Source organism: Anopheles coluzzii, chromosome 2 (genome assembly GCF_943734685.1).
Source record: "Anopheles coluzzii chromosome 2, AcolN3, whole genome shotgun sequence".
Taxonomy (NCBI): Eukaryota; Metazoa; Arthropoda; class Insecta; order Diptera; family Culicidae; genus Anopheles; species Anopheles coluzzii.
The window spans coordinates 55,897,468-55,919,640 of NC_064670.1; the positions used below are offsets into that span (position 1 = coordinate 55,897,468).

At 42.4% G+C, this 22,173-nt stretch overlaps 1 protein-coding gene across 1 annotated transcript; it reads left to right on the forward strand.

Annotated features, from left to right (window-relative positions):
• The first annotated feature begins 459 nt into the window (after window positions 1–459).
• LOC120961143 (uncharacterized) lies at window positions 460–21,569 on the forward strand. Its single transcript, XM_049605105.1, has 13 exons — window positions 460–1,347; window positions 6,660–7,674; window positions 7,926–8,268; window positions 8,398–8,521; window positions 8,700–8,778; window positions 10,162–10,301; window positions 10,396–10,487; window positions 10,581–10,694; window positions 13,109–13,437; window positions 17,833–17,968; window positions 18,055–18,263; window positions 18,466–19,631; window positions 19,708–21,569. Exons 2-13 carry the CDS (start codon window positions 6,665–6,667, stop codon window positions 19,926–19,928), a joined length of 3,963 nt encoding a protein of 1,320 aa, XP_049461062.1. The 5' UTR covers window positions 460–1,347; window positions 6,660–6,664; the 3' UTR covers window positions 19,929–21,569.
• Window positions 21,570–22,173: the final 604 nt, after the last annotated feature.

Consider the following 22,173-nt stretch of genomic DNA (forward strand, 5'->3'; position numbering starts at 1 on the left):
CACTTTTCCCATCCCGCAAAATTGGCCTTTTACAGACAAAAGAATAAATTGTCCCAAGAAGAAGTGTAGTGGCGTTTCGTGCAAACATACAAACATAACCGCTTCCATGCTGTTTCCCAAAGCTTTTCAGTAAGGCGATAAAAATAGCTTTACTGCGATAGCAGAATCGCTGAATGGTTACACCACCACCTCATACCAGTACCAGTATCGACCCCTCTCCACAGACATGTGGACAGTATACCGCAAGGAGGAAGCCCAAAACGCATTGCGAAAGGCTCCAGCAGCGGTGATGAAATAGCAAGATAAAATAAAAATATTCCAACTACTGCTTCACACCAGAACAACCACTCACTGCTGCCGAATGCAGTCGTTGTCCTCTGGCTCGTTGATGAATTTGTTTTTCCGTATTCGTAACCGCGTCCCTGTCATCTCCCTACCGTGCGTCGGACAACACACACACACACACACACACACACACACACACACACACACACACACACAATGGCTCCTCAAATAACGAAAAGTACCGTGGGGTGGTAGTACATCGATGGTCCTATCCGCGACAGTGTCTACACTAGTCGCCGTCGTCGGCGTGTTCGTTATCCTGTCGTCCTAGGTCGGGAGAAACGCGCGCGCCGCACGCTGTCACACAGTCTAACGGACGATTTGTGCCGACCAATGTGGGTGTTTGTGTGTGAGTATTTATGTATTTGTGTGTTTGTGTGTGTGTGTTAGTCCGCGTAGTCCTATGAACCGCCTATACCGGTTCGAACGGTGGTACTGTGATCAACTGGTGGCGCACTCTGTAGTGTTTCGGTGGGCACATTTACTATCCTCGTCACCTCGGTTTGAGATGAAGATGTCTTTACTACGCAACGAGTCCGCTGGCATAGTCAGTCGTCCGCACGCGTCCAGTGAGTTCGGATCGGTTGGTCCTAACGCTATGGTTAGCCAGCGGGATCGCTTCCATATCAGTTGCTATCTCATCTCAAGGCAGCCGGCACCAGTGTCGTTTCATCTAATCTAATTTCATAGTCATTCAAATTCTATATTCAAGCAAGTGCACGAACGCAAACGGGACGGTGAGTGATCAGTGTGACGGTACGATAGGTACACGTCGACGTGCTACCTAGATGCCGGTGCCGTTGTGCTTTACCGCGTGGCGTGAAATATGTAATACGTTTCAACAAAACTGTCCCCGGAGAATACGGTGGTGAGAAGCGGCAGGCGAAGGATTACAGTTTGGTTTCTACACGTTCCAACCACATTCGGCACGCAAGACACGGTCTCAAAATAGGAAACCGTTATCGTTACCATAACGGTGATTCTTCGGTAAATCTACTTTAGGTGGGTGGTAGGATGCATTTGTGTCTTTTACATTTTTTTCTTCTTCTCGAGATAATTTTGTTCATGAATTCTTCGTTTGATAGAAGAACTATTTCGACATTTATTGTTCAATGTGCAACAAAAAACTACGTAACATCGTTTCTTGAACTTTGTACAAAAACTAAAACTGAAAGTGTTACAATAGACAAGATTAACTGAAAACTGAAAATTAATCAAAGGGCGGGACCAGCTTCAAGTGTAAATATCGCATGGCTTGATTGTTGTAGACAATTTCGGCAATATATACGATAAAGTGTATATAGAGAAGAGTGTTTACAGAATGTTGAACATTTCTACAAAGTAATTTATGATTCATTCACAAGTCTCTGATAAGAAGTTATGTTGAATATAATAATTGGAAGACATGGCTTTGGCCAAATGATTGTTCAGTGTTATTTAATCTGTACCAAAACGGCTATCAAGCTATCAAAACGGAAGAAGTTTTTTAAAAGAAGAGATCTTCTAATATCATTCTGATTACAGTACTATTTTTTTCTTCAAGAATGGATGAAATGTTCAATACGTTCGTAAAATTGCGCATTTGAAACACTTTTTTGAAAGAATATATTAAAAATTCAGATATGTGGTACCGATTGACGTTTACAATCCAAACATCTTAGTCATCAAAATCAAAACCAAAACTATCATCTACATCAATCAGTTGGCATGCAACACTAAATATGTCAGTAGAATTGAAATATGTGGTATTATTTTCGCTGGAAACAAAAACAAACAAATAAAAATACTTTATGCTTATGTTATGTGTTACAAAGAAATTTTGATGCATATTTTAAATTAATCCGTTTTCTATATTGATTTGAATAAAAATTTGGATAAAAACTCGATAAATATTTATAGCATAAATTGGTGTGTAAAATAAAAATTCTATTGTTACATTAGGTGCATTGCTTTGATTTTTTTATCAGAAAAAAAATCGTTTCAATAGTTCCTTCGATATCTCGGATCCACTTCGATCAGCAATCCAGCGATAAATAGGATCATCCTATTCTGAGATGAACCCTCCATCCCCTAATTTTTTAGATTTTACGTTTATTCGTGGAATTCAATATCAATACTGACTGACACAGAGATTGACATCAATCAACTATTCTTAAATGCAAACACGAGAATATGTTTTGGCTATTGACCATAGGTTTTCTACGTTATTGCGTATTTCAATAAAGCTTCTTGCAAACGTTATATTTATTTATATTCCAGTAAATTTTGATACTTTAAATATTCAACAAATTCCTCACACGAATTAGTTACAACAATCCACACCATTTTTATATTGGACGTTGGATGAAACTGTAGCCCAAAGTTTTATTTTTTTAATTACTTCGATAATTATCGCACTCGGTCACTTTAAAAGCAGCTATTTACAACCTGTTGCTCTTTAGCTTACTAAAAAAATATCGAACACGTACCGGACACTATCTATGGGCTCCTGGGTACGCTAATACGATAGGATAATTTATCGCGTGTTTGCAATGTTTTATGCACCAATCTATCCAGCAGTGTCCGTGCTTCATAGTGGACTCTTCCCCAACCATGCATCATCCATTCATTTCTTTTTCATCAAACTGTCGATGATGATTATTTGCGCCTTGGCAAATATTACACTATTGCTATCCGCTTCACTATTTTCCACGATTAGTGCTGCAAATGTGCATTGAACCAGTAGGCACGTCTTGGCCAACGCAACAGTTTACATCTACCACTGCACCACTGACGGAGCAATATTACTCATCATCATGGACGTTTGAACGGGGACCGAGTGAATGTTGGGCTAGTCGTTGGTGTGGTGTACTTTCTTTACGCGGTCCATCAATGTTTATTACCTGTGGAGCATAAAATGAATCGAGTCTCGCCCAGTATACCATCTTCGACGTCGGAATAACGACCACCACCTTGGTTTAGATCGGAAAGCGTGTTAGCTTAGAAGACAAAACTCGTGCCTGCTCTGTGTGCTCTGTGGATATGGGCGCAACACTGGGCAAATCCCACAAAGTGGTAACGGAGATAAAGAAGAATCAGCTAGACAACGAATTAATTAAATTTATCTCTTCCTCCGGCTTTCTTTACGGTGACACTTTGCGATTAGCTTTCCGACCCTTGCGATCTTTTCTTTGCAATTCTCCATCGGGATGCTTCCATGGGATGGTTTAATTCTGGTGAAGGCTGATTTTTTTTGCATGCTACACATAAACGCATTGAGAGGAGAGGTTAGGCATGGTTCTGAGTTGTTCTTTCAGCTCATGTTTTGAAATGCTAGGGATTACGATTTTCAAGTGAGATTGATGGAGGTCTTAGACATAACTGTGGAAGGTGGTTGTTGCCAAGGTTTTTTTTACTCATAGATGACCCGAGATAGTACGATCTTTGACCTTTGGTCAAATAGGCTCGAATGTACGTTAATGTTAGGGATGTAGAACAGCTTGATGTGCAACTTAGGGATATAATTGTTCGACAAAATTTCCACTGTATCTGTATTGTTAAATGCAATATAACCCAAGCTAGGTATATATAATTTGCCTTTTCCTGCAATAACCCTGCCATGAACAAATGAAGGAGTTTGCGGGAAGCACTACAACTGTAATATAAATTAATCGAACAACACGCCCTAGATTGCGGAAGCTTATTCATGCGAATGTTCGTGATTTTCTAGACTTTTGCGGACAGCGCTTGTAATTAGATTTTGCCATCCCAGTCGTGGCATTGAACAAACAGCATCGTGTTGACATCTTTGGAAACTGAAAATACATTTTATGTTGTTGACATTTTCCATGACAAGAGAATCCTTTATGAACGAGCACGCCAAAGCGCGCCTTCCTACAAGCAACGAGCGATAAACATCCATCATGAACCAATTCATGCTGACCAATCGTTTTCGAAGGCTACCACCCTTTGTACGGAATGGATACGCCGCGTATAGGGTAGATCATGGAAAGGTGATAAACTTTTTTTCCATGGGCCTACGTTGTGGTGCCGTATGTTTTTGAACCACATGTGTCGTAGGAAGGAAAGGAGTAAAATTTGGCGGTATTAACGTTTTTTTCATACTGCGTTATTTTATGACTAGACAAAGCGGCGCTGTTTGTAGGATAATACTGTTTTCCTCTTAAAAGAACCTCATATCAGAACCAGCTAAGATATGATGCAAAGAGCCAACAAAAGTCATTTAAAACAAAGTACTTTTTCTTATATAAACGCTGTAAATAATGCATATTTCGTGTCAATTGTAGCACACATGTTTAATAGTTAGTATCCTAACAGATTTAGTAAGTATATCACTATAGTAAGTTAACACTTTGAACAGTATATCAAAGATTTCATTAGATTACATGGCGAAGTATCTTGCAGTATAAACCTTTCTTAATCCATAAATAACCTGAAAATTGAGCACAGGATTGAAGCAATAGCATCAATTTAACAAAAAACACAATTCGGGAATCTGATACCGTTTGATATCAGTAGATAAAACTCCAGAAGATCTTTCTACCAATCTCACTTGCTGCGCTGCGCTCAGCTGGGCGTATGGAATATATTTTGGGCATTGTTGTGCCGCGAGAAAATTGAAACCAAATCGCTTCATTAACCCTGGAAAAAAGTCACGGAATGGTAGGGGGATGGTACACGATAAAATTTCCACATTGGCATCACAGGCTTTTTTGACACCGACCTCGAGGCCTATGCTCATCCTTGCGTTCCCGCGCTGGCCCTCGATTATCTCTTGCGGACGGTAGCTTCTGTCATATTGTGTAGCTCAACTAACGCAGCGACTCTTATGTATATATACTATGGTGAGGAGATTTTTTTAAATCCTATATCCTGCGAACATGCATTCATTTTTTCCCCCTATTTCAAGGACGTGATGTGTTTACTGATGGAGAACGAAAAAAAAAAATACGAAAATTAAAGCATTTCATATCCGTGGTGCGAATCAGGATAACAATAAACAAATGGTGCATTTTTAAAAGTTCTACATTTAACATAGAACACATATTTTTAAATGCTAATGTTATAAAACGTGTTTACATTTTAGTTAAACACATTTCAATGGATTAGATGGTCATAAAAAAATATTAAACTCAACTTATATAATTTACACTAAAGGAACCATTATTTTTTTTTCATTTTTTCATTATTCATTTATCATTCATCATTTTCATCATTTTTTATAAATAATAATAATATCCTTATGTAATCTTTTTTTTTTTCATTTGATTCATTTTTATTTTTCATTACATCTTTATATTTCTATGCGGTGAATAAAATTAGAATGTTTTTTATTCCAAGTAATAAAAATGGCTAATTGTGTAGTCATTCAAAAAAAGTTCTTAAAAATATAACTTAATTATAACTAATAATAACTCATCACACGCAATTTTAAATCATCTTAAAAACTAAAAACATTTAGTGATAACATATAACACTTTAATTAATAAATTAAATACATTTCCTTGTGATTCTCCGTCTTGTTCACGGTGAAAAAATCCAGCGAGGAGTCGCAAGGAAATGTATTTAATTCTATATTTCAATATAATTAACGAGCCTAATAGTTGGAGAATTGAATATCCTTTCTTTTGGTGTAGATAAGCCATATTATGATACATATTTAATGAAGTATTGCAAAAAAAAACAAAATTTCACGTTCACTTTCACACAAGATATAAAACCTTTAAGTGTAAAACAATTGACAAAGTACCCTAGTTACTAAAGATGATAAACAGTAAATCCTGTGCTTGTGCTTGTACTTTCGTTACATAGGCACATCTTGAGAGTTTAGAAGTAATATTTAGAGTAATATTACCATTTGTCAAATGTATGATGATCCAAATGATAGTTATCTAATATTTAAAGTTTGGGGCAATAATACTTGTTGAAAAAAAAGATACATTTTCTGGTATCTTATCTGAAATCAAGATCACGATCGGTTGAAATAAGTGTGTGATATATTTATGAGCGTTTCTTGCGTTTCATTACTAACATTTGATAGACGCATGTTCTACCAGTTGCTGGTATTCTAAAGACATTTTTCAGTATTCAGATGCATACATACATTTTTACCAGAATTGTTTGTGTCTTGGAACCGATTATCTCACTTTTTAAACAAATTATCTGGAAAAAATTATCCTCCAGCATAACATAGTTTTTCGCTTAACCAGTGAGTCACTGGAACGGTATAAACTCATTGTGCGGGATTCCAATGTGCTTATTTGGAAACAACATTAAAAACAATGTTACTCATAAAAACTATCTTTCTATTTCAGAAAAAATGAAACCTCGAGCACATCACACCGACAGCTCTTCGATCAAATCGATCAGCTCTGAAGACGTCAGCACACAGCAGCACTATCATGGAAACATGTGCTGCAGTGCGGAAGCGAAGAATCCGGCCTTCAAACGGGGTCGCCAACTGCAGCAAATGCAGATGATCATTCTTCCATTTATACCAATCCTAGCACTGATTGTGCAAACTTCCTACGAGATGATCGAGATCGTTAGCTACCGCATGGAGGTGACAGAGATCGAAAACCAGGTTACCATGGCGACGGACCTGGGAAAGGTCGTGACGCGCTTGCAGCAAGAACGTTCCGACGTGGCATTTTACATCTATACCAACGGGATGACATTGCGAAGGAATCTGAACGACACGTTTCTCGAAACAGATCTGGCACTGGACAACATGTCGTCCTGGCCTGACATTTCGATACGCACTATTCAACCAAACAACGGTGAGGTAACGTGGCTTAACATGAGCGAATTCCGCGAGACACTGCAGGAGTTTCGCGCCAACATCAGCACCGAGGACAGTACAGTACCGCAGATTTTGCGATGGTACACGACCGCTAACGCAGCACTGTTGGAGCATCTTACCAACCAGATAAAGGATGCGAACAAAAGCGGGGTGTGGCGGTTTCTGTTGAGCTTCAAGAATTTGCTTCGTAGCATCGAAAGCTTGGACATATCTTCGGTGTACGGTATCAATTACTATGGTCGTGGATATCTCAAGCCCGATTCATACATCAAGTACGTGCAGCATGATATCCTCGGGCGGGACCTGTTGAATGGATCGCTTCATTTTGTTCCATCGCTGAAAGTGATCTATCGGAACATCACACTCACGATGCGAAGCTACGGCAACATAACCCAGTGGAGCAAAACCATCCAGAAGAATTTGCGACGAGAAGGAAACGTGGCTGATGCACGTTCGTACTACGAGTCTATGGCGTATTACATTGACGAACTGCGGAAGCTGCAGAGAGCGTTGCGGTCGATCATACGGTTCGTGGTGGAGGTCGTTTCGTATCGTTGTATTGGTGTTTGTATGTTTCTTTTTTTTCCGTCACTACTGTAGGCATGATACAAATCTTTAAGTTGATTTTTAAAATTGCATACTGTTTTTAAACATTGCGGGAGATTCGTCGCAAGTTCCGCTCTTCTTTGTGGCTTATACATGCAGTCAGTGATTTCCCTCGGTACTACTAACATGTTTTGCTTTGCTCTGTCTTTTGATGCCGGTCGGCGATCTCTAGCAATGAGGTTCAGAAAGTACTCCAGTCGGCAGACAACATGGAAACCTTCGGCATTGCCATCCTGGTGGTCGTTCTTATTGTTTCTCCAATCATCATCATACTGGTGCGAAATGCGGCCGCAACCATACAACTGTACGCTATTAATCTGGCTCACAAAGCGAAAGAACTGAAACGAGAGAAGCGTAAATCCGATTCACTGCTGTTCCAGATGCTACCACCAACGGTGGCCACACAACTGAAGCAGGCCCAAACTGTCCCCGCGGAGTACTACTCGGCAGTGACGATATTTTTCAGCGACATCGTTGGCTTCACCGAAATTGCTGCGGAATGCACGCCATTGGAGGTACGCAACCGCAGTGACAGGATAGCTTGGATGCCCTTCTCGTGTGGCCATTGCGGCGTCCCTGATATTAACCCAAAAATTTCTCTTGCTGTTTTTCTCGGACAATCTTTTTTTTTTTGTTGACGACAGGTGGTCTCCTTCCTGAATGCCATCTACCGGATGTTCGACGAGCGCATTGAGTGTTACGATGTGTACAAAATCGAAACCATTGGCGACTCGTACATGGTGGCTTCCGGATTGCCGGTGAAAAACGGTGGTAGTACCCAACACTTCATTGCTAGCTTTGCTTTCCGAAACAGATACTCAAATTGTGATTCGTTAACGAAAATGTGTCCTGTTTTGTACCTGTATTTTTTCTTACTTGATTGTTATTTTCTCTTTATCGCCTCACATCCGCCTTCTTGCTGGCAACGTTTAATGGAATACGGCAGGCAACAAACATGTGGCGGAAATAGCAACAATGGCTCTGGATCTATTGGATGCTTCCGGCTACTTCAGCATACCGCATAAGTAAGAGCATTTCACACACACACACGCGCACACACACACACACACACCTGGGAATAGCAGGATCAGGAAGGGGCACTTAACGAACGGCGGTATAAACTGCTTTTTCTTGTTTGGCATTACGCTAACGTGGGCTCTAGCATTCGATGGACTATCTATCTGTGCCGTAATGATTGACCTATAGCTAATGATTGTTAATTGTGAACAGGCTGATTGGTTCCAATTTTGAATATGGGGGCTATATGCTATTGTTAAGCCTTGTATTAGATATATATGTAAAATGGTTAATCTTTTTGAAACTGTTTCCAACTGTGTACTGAAATGTTCAAGTACTCTTGAACGTACTAACGAAAAAATAATATAATTAACTTCTGCTTAGTTTTTTGTGCAGCTCGGATATCAATCTGTACAGGTATTCCCCAATATACGCCATACTCGATATACGCGATTTCGCTACACGCTACATTCTAAATTTGACAGTTCTTTGAGCAAATTGTACTAATTTGACACATTAAAAATCAAATTCAAAATAAATTCCCTTTTTGTCGAATGTTTTAAACCCATTTTAAAAGGAACAAAATTGTAATCTTCAGTTGAAATCCAATTGAATAACTAATTTAGTGGCTAAAAACTTACCATTTCAAGCTAAATTAAACGAAAATTAGTCATAATTTGACTGAAAGCCTTGAAATTCGACTTACGCTAATATACGAAATACGCTATTGATTTCGGTCCGCATTAATAGCGTATATCGGGGAATACCTGTAGTTGAAAAAACATCCAAAAAGTCTTCTAATGCCGAACCGGCATTGCTGTAGCGAGTCTGTAAAAAGTAAATGATTGTAAGGCAGTGTAACGTTCTCACCGCAAAGTACATCGTTTTGTTTTTTTTTTTTTACAACGCAGGAGGAGTGACTACAATTTTGCACTTTAAGTATTGATTATATATTTGCTGGTATTACAAAACTCTTGATTTTGCTGACAACAAATGCATTATAAATTGTCTTAAAAATAAATTGTCATTTGTCTTAATTTCATTCGACAACCGTGTATTCTAACAGGAGACTGCCGGATTGCCATGGTTCAATAGCCATCCGTCTTGCATCGTCTTGCAGTAGCTAAAAGCTAAAAGACACATTAAAGGCTTTACATATTACTTATTTTGTATTTTTATCCTCTCTACACTACCCTACCCCTGAAAAGGTAGTCATTAAAAAAAAAAGATAGATATTACGACACATTTGCCAAAGATATGGATTGAATTTATTTTTGAACATTAGTGCAAAGCTCTCATAATTTAACGATGGAGGCGCCTGGCACCTCACAAAGTAGCAACACTACTAGTTACAAAACAAAAACAAAGTACTCTCGCTCTTATTCTTGCAGGGCCAATGAACCGGTACAAATACGCTGCGGCATACATACAGGACCTGTGGTAGCTGGTATTGTTGGTACAAAAATGCCAAGATATTGCCTTTTTGGCGATACGGTTAATACTGCATCCCGCATGGAGTCTACGGGCGAAGGTTGGGATTGTCGCTACGCTTCTTTTACAATATCTACCTCCCACGTTATTCCAACCTTTTGTGTGTCCAATTTGTTCTTTGTTTCTTTTCACAGCTCTAAAAATTCACATTTCTGCCGAAATGAACGAAGCGCTGGTTAAGGTGGGAGGATTCAAAACGGAACACCGTGGATTGATCGATGTAAAGGTAAGCGAATGGTGCGACTAACGAACGGAAAAGAAAACTCGATATTATCAACCATTGATACATATCTACCATTTGCGTCTCTTTGCTTTCCAGGGCAAGGGCCTGATGGACACATACTGGCTAACGTGCAAGGAGGGTGCAACCCCGAACAATAGTCATGGAGAGGTAGCTTGGTTTGCGGATATGAAGCCGGTGTATTTAAAAATAGTTTAATGAAACACCAAACGACTGGCGACTGGCCTATATGAATCAAGAGAACTAGCAGCAGCAGCAGCAGCAGCAGCAGCAACAGCTGCTCTTGATATGATGAAATTACCGACTGCAGCAAAGCTTCGGAAGCATGGTTTATTTTATGAGTTGTGTAATAGCCAATAGAGAAAGGTTTAGAACGAGCATGCAAAGCACATGGATCAGCTTGAAAGGGTAGAAGTTTTGTTTATTAACAACGATACAAAATGGTGCAGTTAATGTATTGGTGTAACTTTTGTAACAATTGGTGTACGAAATCAAATATTGCGTTTGCTATTTGGCTTGCTATAAACAATTCGGTACATGCCTCGTATTTAAGCAAATAACATTACTAACCGATCAATTTTAACCGCCAGAGAGTGTCCCACATGTTCAATGTAAGGTTTCAAAAACCCATACAAAAATAAAGAAAAATAGAACTACATTGTAAAAACAAATGCAGTCATATAAGCTTTATCTCTTTCTAAATAGGCTTTCGGTGTTGTATTTCGTCCCACAAGTGTCCTTGCCCAACTACTACTTCAACTATTGCTACTTCCAGTATCGCCTATACTGGAGAGTACAAAATAGCCTGATCGCACGAAACAACGTTGGCGATACGTGCTTTCATGTCAAAACAGTGTGACGATAAACGATCTGATAAATGTTGCTGGGATGCAGCTAATCGACCATTAATGCAACCCTCTACCGAAGTGTCAGGGTCGTGCCGAAGAGGGGTGCAACGTGTAAAGCCCACTTTAGTAGCCAGGTGACAGAGGTGATGAGAACAATTATGTTCGTGGCCGACCACCATCCAAGCACCGACCTGCGTTGCGTTGAATCAGGCGGGCGTATAACTGTCCGAGAAGGGAAGGTATGCGTATGTTAATATTATTATCTTTTCACGACAAAACACTTCATTAACCAAATGACAATGTTATGGTTTATGGTTTGGCGGGTTTACCTATTTTTGGTGCCTGCAGCTGATACATGACCGGCACGGATTTGTTTTCCACCGGTAGCGCAATAATGAAAGCGCAAGAACGAATGCGTTTGCGGTTTGTCGTTTCCCGTTCTTATCAAACAGCATCCGGCTCAGGCATCCGGCTCTTTCTCCTTCACCTCCTGCCTCCCCCTTGTGACCCATACTGCTGACCGTTAATTGCGCGTAAAGGACCAATTATGTGGCTGTATTCAGTTACCTGTTTGCTAATGTAGCCAATTTATTCTGTACCGGTTCGGGTTGGGTTCGGCGAAAACAATAGAACAGCGACAAGCTTACCCCGTGTCCGTGCCGGTTGGTATGATTCACGTGCACAAAACCATCAGCCCTTCCCTTCCATTTCCCCAGCTCAGTAATCCGATATTCGGTTGTGCCATTCTGTCTCTTAAGGCGGGAAAAATCATCGTTGGGGATGATGCCGTTTTACAGGCACCAAAGAGCGGAAACGCCGCAGAGACAGGGGGCAGGGCAGCACGGCTGACGGTGACTCTGCACGAGCTCAAATGATAACATTATCTACTCCGCTACCGACTGCGATCGGCATCGGTAGTGCATCCTGTCGTGCCTGCCGGTTCCCGGTTTGGCAGTCTAATTAGTGACATCGGGTATCAAGCCGCGGCATGCCGGCACTGAAACCATTGCTCTCGGGCCTCTATCGGCTCCATCGGCGACGACGACGACGACGATGACGAACGGAACGAGAGCAAAGCTCCATGGCTCACGAATATGTATAAAAGCACGCGGTCGTGTCCTGCAGTGGTGTAGTTTCCATTCGTACGCCGCATAGTGAACGCCGCACGCTCGGATTCGTTGGCAGCATCCGGCCGACCGGCACTAGGAATTGATTATTTTCCGCCGGTTAATCTAACAGTGTGCAGCATTGTTTGTGTACGGATGTGATTGTGTGCGTCAGTGTTGGTGTGTGGGCACGGAGGGGTTGTCAGGCTTGTTTGTGACTGATCATTTATACATGTGTATGTAGAGAGTGGTACGGCCTTTATTTGTCTCTATTATTCTTCTCCAGTTCCGGTGAGTGGATTTCGTTTGCCCACGTGGATGCATCGCAATTTCTGAACAATTTATAGATGCTAACAATCAAACAGAAGGCAAACCCCACGTGTCTAGTGTTGTTAAAGCACACACAAAAGCTTTGGGAACACAGCAAAGCTAATGTTGTTTCTAGCGAATCGACCGAACGGTAAAACAAATGTTCACCAAGGACTCCACCATGGAAACAGTTGCCGGTTAGGCTAGCTGCTTTTAAATTCGCCCCGCGCCTGCCCCGGTACGCTGAGGCTGTGAAAATCGATTGATCCAGAATCAACCCCGGGCGGTGGTGGTATTACAATCATCTAGCACCACAAATCTCATACCATACCGCTGCACGAAGCTGGAGAGAACACAGGTGACCGTCCATCCCCCACCGGACGAACCGGTCCTGACCGAGAAGCCAATTGTTGGCCTCTACCCAACCGGCGGCGGTGGCGTTGCGGCAGGGCTCAAATCGAAAAGCCCGAGATGTCCCTTCGAGCTGGATCGTCTTGTCACTGGGACGGTGGGCGGTGCTCCCGGCGAGCTGTCCCGGGCCCGGGACTTATCGCTAAAATCTTCTCCCTCCGTCGCGACCTCCACTTCGCGCCAGTCGACGTCCTGCTCGGACGTGGCCCTCGAACGGGAGGTGACGATGTACGGGTGCTTCAAATTCAACCCCAGTTCAAGGTGAGCCAGCATATTACGATTGGTAAACGTGTCACCACGCGTAAAATTCGGGTTAAATCGTGCTGGATAGAATACCGCCGACAAGTTATGCAGGCCCATGAGGTGGGTGGAGACACCACTCTTCCACCCAACAACGCACGTTTGACGTTGAATGCAATTTTCCCGCGTTTTTTTTTTTCATCTTCATGGGAACTTGCACTACATATTGCACATATGCTCTCTTACACTCATATCTAATTATGTGTTCGAATTGGCGTTTGCGTCACGCACACACACTCATACCGAGCAAAGCATCGCCAAATTCAGAACAAATCAATTTTGTGATGCCTTGTTTCGGACAGAATATTTAATGAAGATAGCGAAAATCACAAAGCGATTTAATTGCAGAATTTGTACACGTGTTTTTTAAATATGAATAAAGATGAAATATTGCATTTCGTGGTTCCGTATGCTCAATATTGTACAAGTTTAACAGCTTTTGTACGTTATCATAAGTGATTACTACAATAAAAAATACACAATTATTTTGCTTAATAACCTACGAGGTCATGCCAAGTCTGTACTGGCTAATAGGGAATGGTTCGAATAAGAATTCGACCTCGAGCACATCTATAGAATGATGTTGTTACGACGGCGAACGGATCTGTGGGCCACGCGAAGGATGCGGCCTTGTAAGTCAAACCCGCTCGGGTAACAGCGATCTTCTCAACCGTTCGACACCAATAATTAACCTTCCCGCTAGTTGCTCTCTCAAGTAATTTGAGGAGCCTATGCCGCAGAAGGGGGTGAAGAGGGATGAGAGATTTCTTTCTTGATCCGAATATGCAAAATTAAAAAAGACGAGGTTTCTTAGAGTTGCAAAATCCGAATGGTTTGTTTATTAAAAGTTCGGTCCCTTTTATACCCCCGGAAGCCCATACATTTTTAGGGTGTTAGTGTATCTTTTCCGAGGATAATTAGCACATAAGTGTACGTACGCGTGAGTGCCGCATGTTAGTCTTTGTGACGCATTTTTATTCCGCTTTTACACGTAGCGTACCCGGTTTCTAGATTAAGGTGATCGCGCACCACGCGAATTTACAATTTGACACGTCCGTTACGAATTTAATAATCGCGAACGTAACATCCTTCCCCTCGTAATTCATTCTCGTGAATTACGAAAATAAAAAAAGTGAGCGATTATTTCACTGGCTGCCTGCGTTGCTCGCTAGCCCAATCGCAGGCCGCAGCAAAGCCCTCCGTCGGTGGGGCCTCCCCCTGTGTCGAAGAGTCTTTGTAGTCAGGGAGCCAATTCCTCGTCTCGACAGGATCTCGTCCTCCTCGTTGGTAAGCGGTGGATGTACATATGGTTGTGGGTTGATCCTCATCTCCATCAGAACCGCTGCCGATTCGCCTGGGCAGGGTTGTCGCACTTCCCTCTCGACAATTCGTTGCGTGGTGATGTCAGGGGGCTCAAGATGATCTACACCGGTGTGTAGTGGTGAGGGGTTGTGGGGATGTGTTCCACACAATGGCAAGGGTGCCATAGAAGAATCTGGAACCACAGCTTCATGATGGTGAAGTACGGGGATCGATATACCGCGATCTTCTTCATCTGGTTCCGCGATACGCTGGTCCTCGGACCAAGCTCGATTCGGTACCGTTTCCACGAACGGTTTCTGGATTATTTCCTTTCCACGATCGATCTCTTTTGATATCATCGTACTATCTGCATCATAGTGGATCATCGGCTGATTATGAGGCGCTTCGTGTCCTTTCACGTTCATCCCGAAGACAGTCCAACCCAGCTTGGTCTTGATTGCCATTGGCTCGTCGCTTCGGCCCATTTTGCGCCCTAGTGGTATTAGTAGATGGCTATGATCGAGACCAATTAGTATAGTTGGCCTTGCGCTCTCGTAATCGCTGATGTCAATTCCTCTCAGATGAGGACATTTCTCTCTGAGAACGTTGCAATTGATTGATTGCCTCGGGAGCTGGAGATTCTTCACGGTTCTCATTTTTTCCAAGACCCGTTCCTTTTTCTCCTTCTCTCCTTTCACTAGGCAACTTACTCTCCTACTTTCTTTCTCTCGTATGGACAAATTCTGCGTCCACGTCATCGTAATCGGCTCAGTCGGCCCTTCTAACTGAAGCTGATTAGCTGTTTCTTCCTCGATCAACGTAAATGATGACCCTGAATCTAACAATGCAAATGTTTTCAGCGTTTTATCTTCGTTGCGTAACACGACCGGAACAATTTGGTAAAGTATTTTTTGTTCTTGATGACAATTCTCCTCCGCATCGGCTGTGAAGTGCAAATGGTGATGCGTTTCTTCGCATGGATGTGGGCCGCGTTCTCGTGCGGCTGTGCAATTCTGTGTGGTGTAATCTATTGCATTTCTTGCGTATGTGTTAGTGGCCGGTGAATTGTTTTGTGCGTTACCAAAGTGGTTGTGATTGAACGGTCTTTTTGTGTTGTGCGCTGAAGACTGGTGAACGTTCATCGAGTGTTTTGGCCTTTCTGGCCGTTTTGGCAATTCTTTAAGTACCTTTGCTTGAGGCAGCAACCATTTGCCAAAATCTTCCAGCGATGGAAGAACACCCGGTTTGATATTGGTGGATTTATATTCGATCCATTTTAGATGCCTATCAGTAGGCAGTTTACAAGCCAACTCATTTACGAGGCGATGGTCTTGTAAATACATAGGCATATTTATTGCCTTTATGTTAGTGATCATGTCCTGAATCGCGTCGGACAAATCAGGTATTTTGTGCTGATTTTCAACACGTATGTTTTGCACGTCTTTAAGCAGCTCGTCGTACACGAGTTCTGCTCTGCCGAATTGCTCTTCGAGCTTCGTAATTATTTCCGGCGCGTTATCTGGCTCGAGAAATAGACGGTGCACGCATTTATACGCCTCTCCCTTAAGGGCTTGTTGAAGCCGGGTCATGTTTTCAACATTTGTATATTTAGCCTGCTTAGTCGTTTCCTCATACGCACGCTTGAATTTCAACCATTCTTTGGCCTTGCCATCGAAATCAGGTAGCTGATCAAAGGTCAAGCGTTTGAGATATGTGTTTGTATCTAAGCTGCTACCTTTAAGCGCTTCGATTAGGGCTGCGATGGCCGTTTCTTGGCCAGAGCCGGTCGGCGCTGGAGCCTTAATCTTTGCATAATCTTTTGTGCATTTAATACACAAGAATGGTTCGTCCGCTTTAGGCAGCCGGCTCAGTTTGGCGCATGCCATGTGGAACCAGCGATCGCATTCGTCGCATTGGACCATATTGGGATCATCAATCCGGCTGCATAAGCGGCAGCTACCATTGTCGTTATCGACGAACGGGGTAAGGTTTCTTTTCGTAGTCATGACGTAGCTAATGTGTCGATGAGTTCGTGTGCGTGTATAGTGCACAGATTTTTATCAGTGGTGTGGGTGTGCGATGTCGCACAGGTTCAACGGTGCGCAAAGGGCTCTCCCTTGGAGCTCTCTCGTAGTGCTCTCTCACGTATCGCATACGCAGCTCGCTGGAGCTGCACACGTGTTAGTGGAGTCGTATGCGTGAGTGCGTAGGTGGAGAGCGGAAGCAATCCTATCGGAAGCGATACTGTCTTCCTCCTAGTGTGAGTGCTTCCTCTGGAGCGAGGATAGGTTCGTCTAGGAGCGAAGAAATTTCTCTTCGGTGAGAATGTGGAGGGCTAGAGAATTTGCGGAAGCTTTCATACCACGGGCAAATCTCTCTACCATACAAATATGAGGAAGATTCCTCTCTGGAGCCACCAAATGTTACGACGGCGAACGGATCTGTGGGCCACGCGAAGGATGCGGCCTTGTAAGTCAAACCCGCTCGGGTAACAGCGATCTTCTCAACCGTTCGACACCAATAATTAACCTTCCCGCTAGTTGCTCTCTCAAGTAATTTGAGGAGCCTATGCCGCAGAAGGGGGTGAAGAGGGATGAGAGATTTCTTTCTTGATCCGAATATGCAAAATTAAAAAAGACGAGGTTTCTTAGAGTTGCAAAATCCGAATGGTTTGTTTATTAAAAGTTCGGTCCCTTTTATACCCCCGGAAGCCCATACATTTTTAGGGTGTTAGTGTATCTTTTCCGAGGATAATTAGCACATAAGTGTACGTACGCGTGAGTGCCGCATGTTAGTCTTTGTGACGCATTTTTATTCCGCTTTTACACGTAGCGTACCCGGTTTCTAGATTAAGGTGATCGCGCACCACGCGAATTTACAATTTGACACGTCCGTTACGAATTTAATAATCGCGAACGTAACAGATGTAGTAAAGGTTACAAAGATGAAAACACAAAAACAACCCAACTTATGACATTAGAAACAGTACAAAACTCCTTACATGTTACAATCCTCCGTAATATTAACACACTAATTAACGTTCTCGTTGCACAGAAATGCGCGGAAGCTGTTCATGACACACATGTTAATTGTGCTGCTCATACCGATAGCATCGGTCGTAATGCAGAATATGCTGCTGCTACAGCAACACGTGAAATCCTACAGCGAAACAATATCGGCCAACGAAGAGGTACGTGATTAATCTATCAGCATAGTAACGTGGCCCCACGAACTCTGACCGACACCGCGCACCATTGTTTCGTAACCGTTTCACAGATGGCACTAACGATTAACATTACGCGCCTGCTGAACGTTATCCAGAACGAACGGATGAGTTTGGTGTTTTACATGCTGACAGGCAAGAATCGAACCCAGGTCGAACTTTCCATCGAGCACACGAACGATGCGCTGAACCATCTTGGCGAAGATCTTAATTATCTGCTACCGGCGGGCACTGCAAACCACACGCTGATAGCCGACATGAGGTGAATATGCTGCAATTGGCACGCGCCACACTCAATTCGCTTCAGGACCGTTTCACTAAAATTGTGTTTCGAAAAATTTTCAAGCAAAGCAAGGAATGTTATGCTTGGGTAATTTTTTGGCATAATTTTTGCGCTCACTCGAGCCATACCAAAGCTTGATGTTACTGTCCGTTTGTTTTGTTTATTTGTTCCTCTGTTTTAGAATCAAAACGCCCGAAAATGAAACCTTTACCGGGCTGGAATACTTCGAGCCGTACAATGCGCTTAACCGGTACGTAATCAATCAGATCGTACGCAGTACCGGTACCTCGATTAGCTCAACCGTCTGGCGCCAGTTTGTGGTGTACAAAAATCTGATTGAAGCCATCGAAAGCATCAACATTGCTGCGATCTTAGTGCTGCAGTTCATTTGCAACGGTTATCTGGGATTGTCCGATTACGCTCAATTCATACGCCGCGATGCGGCCGCACTGGACTACATCGCTTCAGCGCAGAATTTCATGACCTCGCTCAGCATCATATCGGAGGCCGAGTTTAGTGTGATGCAGTACTGGCGCACGCAGGTGCTGATCAACATTTCCACCGGCTATCGCCGGGATGCGCTCGTAGAGTACTATCATTCGGTAACAACCGTGCTGAAGAATCTGCAAATGGTGCAGGACCAGATTCAGACCGACGTGAAGGAAACGATCCTGGAGGAGATCCAAAGTGCGCGAAGGCATCAGTCGATCTCGATCGGACTGGTGGTGGTTATCCTTATTATAAGTCCGATACTGGTGCTTATGATACAAGCAGCCACCAGCACGATACAGAACTATTCGACGAAGCTGATGGCCCGCACGATGGAGCTGCGCATGGAGAAGGGCAAGTCGGACCGTCTGCTCTACCAGATGTTGCCACCGGCCGTAGTGAAGCAGCTGAAGCAACAGCGCCAAGTGCCGGCAGAAACGTTCGATGCAGTGACTATATTTTTCAGCGATATCGTAGGCTTCACCGACATCTCGGCTAGCAGCAGCGCGATGGAGGTGGTTATCATGCTCAATACACTGTACCGTTTGTTTGACTCGATCATACTGAAGTACGATGTGTACAAGGTGGAAACCATCGGAGACGCGTACATGGTTGTATCGGGACTGCCACAACGGAATGGGAATAGGCATGCCGGCGAAATTGCCATGATGTCGTTGGATTTGGTTTGTGGCATTTCGGGATTCACCATACCACATATGAAGAACAGAACCTTGGAAATTCGCGTCGGTATTAACACGGGACCGTGTGTGGCAGGGGTAGTCGGAACTACGATGCCAAGATATTGCCTGTTTGGGGACACCATAAACACTGCGTCCAGAATGGAGTCGACAGGGGAGCGTAAGTGTGCTAGCGTCGTTATACACTTTAATTCTACAAAAAAATGCAATTCATCCTCTTAATTCTCTTCCTTCAGCTATGAAGATTCATATCTCAGAGAGCACCAAAGAGGTTTTAGACAAACTCGGAGGATTCAAGATCAAACTGCGAGGAACAGTTGACGTCAAGGGCAAGGGCACAATGCAGACTTTCTGGCTGACTGGCCACTCGATGTACGAACATCTTACGCCGGAAATGCTTATACCAATGTATAAGCAAAACGTAGTCACAGAACCTGATTTTCTTCAGATAATCTAGAATTTGATGGACAAACTGCACACTACTAAGCAATCCAGTTCGTTAATGTGATTAGCGAAACGATAGTTTAATAATTCATGATAAATTATTGTTCAATTCGAGCAAAATATGTTTGCATAGAAGTGCGAGCACCTAATATAGATCAAATCAATAAAGCGTATAAGAATAAATTTTGGCTAGTAGGATAAAATGGTAGAAAATGAGTGTTATAAAGAAAACATCATTTTATTCGTTGTTTTTTGAATAACATGTCAGCACTCTTTATTTAAGTCGAAACCACTAACACAACGCTCTGTGTAGAAATGCAAAACGCTACTTACTGTAAAAATAAATTCAACGAAAAATGTAAGATTGTTATTCCTCGTAGATTCATGTAGATATCAAAGCAGATTTTGACATTAGGCCGTTAAATGATTTAAAAAACTTTGTCGCACACAAAAATACACACCATCATACAACAAACATTCAAACACACTTTGACAATTTTTTGTTATATGTTGAAAAGCATGTGTAAAAACTGAAATTTTATTTTGAAGCAAATACACTATTTGACAACTGTAGAAAAATATCTTGGATGCGGTGAATAATGATGTACACATTCGAGAGAGACTTGGAAAACCCTGTATGTTGCCAACATGCGTACTTATCCGCAACATCTGAAACCCCTGGGGAAGTATTCCCCAAAGAGTTAATGAACTAAAGCTCTAATTGGCAAGCCGATTGATCATCCAGATCAAAGATGGCGAATTCATTTGATCATATGGAACAATGTGCTACGTAAAACTTCTTCTTCTTCTACTTGGTGTAACGTTCTACACGGACATGCCGGCCTTTACAGGCTTTCGAGACTTATTCAGTATCACAGCATCCCGGTAGTCAGTTCTTGCTATGGGGGTATGGTCCATTCTAGACTTAAACCCATTTACACGCACACGTGTCATCCACACTGTCGCACATACTAAGGCGGAGTGTGTTAGCGCGCCGATCGAGCAAGAGCTCTCGGCAGGGGCGCTCGGTGCGGCTGGTGTGCGTAACGGGAGTACGGGCCTTGTAATGTTTTAAAGTGTATTGTTAGTTGTGTCTTTTTAGTTATTATCGTGTAATGTTATTATCAGTGTGAATAAAGAAGTATCGCCAAAGACAAGTACAGGCGGTCCCCGAGATACACGGTACCTCTTATACGCGGATTCGGAGATACGCGGTTTTCTAAATTTGACAATTCTTTGAGCAAATTGTACTGATTTGACACATCAATTGCAAATTGCCAAATAATTTCCGTTTTGATCGAATGTTCAAAACTATTTCAAAAGGTTTAAAACAGTTATATTCAGTCAGAATCATATCAAATAATTCATACAGTGACTAAAACCGCCCCCTACTTGCAAAATTACACGAAAATTTATGATATTTTAGCTGGAAATCACGAGATTCGACTTACGCGGAAATTCGAGATACGCGGTATTTTGGGGCCGTTTTCGGTCCCCATTAACCGTGTATCTCGGGGACCGCCTGTACAGTAGAGCGTCGATTATCCGGGCAGCTCGGGACCGGACGGTTGCCGGTTAATCGATTTGCACGGATAATGGTCTAAGAAATGTCAAACGCATATAAAAAATATGAAATTCACTAGTTTTATCATTAATTCACCTAGAATCAATCGATTAATCGTTAGAAGAATATTATTTTAATCAATAACAGTAAGTTTAACAACTGTTCATGAACAAAAATGAATTTCGAAAATACCCATAGACACTACAGAGCTGCACAAGAAACTGGTTACCCAATTGATTATCGCTGCAAACTTTCGCCGTACGTATGAACAGCTGTCAGATTTATGCGCACGGTTAAGCCGCCCGCCGGTTAATCCGTCCCCGGATAATCGACGTTCTACTGTAGCTCTGTTTGCAAAATTTAGCTACTTTTCCTCGCGCGAGACATTGGCGCTCTATGTGCATTTGAACGATAAGTCAATAACTGCGTAAGTCGGAAGCAAGCTGTAATACATTTAATCGAAAAGCTGCATTACCGAGGACAACAACCGTACTCTTCGAATGCTTAATTGAACAATGCTTGTTTGGCTCAAACAACCAAAACACATTTTCCGTTCATCTTCAAAAGGTCATCTTCAACGCTAATATTTAAATTGACTTTCATTCTCATTCATGCAAATTATTAGTTTTTAATTGGAATTACAAAGCATTTATTGCAGCAAACAAAAAATCAGTAGGGTAACTGTACCAGTTTT

Excerpts from the sequence above, each read along its gene's own strand:
- LOC120961143 (XM_049605105.1), top strand. The coding sequence starts at position 6,665 with ATGAAACCTCGAGCACATCACACCGACAGCTCTTCGATCAAATCGATC. Across the intron at positions 13,438-17,832 it reads AAATTCAACCCCAGTTCAAG|AAATGCGCGGAAGCTGTTCA; the intron begins GTGAGCCAGCAT and ends CTCGTTGCACAG. Across the intron at positions 19,632-19,707 it reads AATGGAGTCGACAGGGGAGC|CTATGAAGATTCATATCTCA; the intron begins GTAAGTGTGCTA and ends CTCTTCCTTCAG.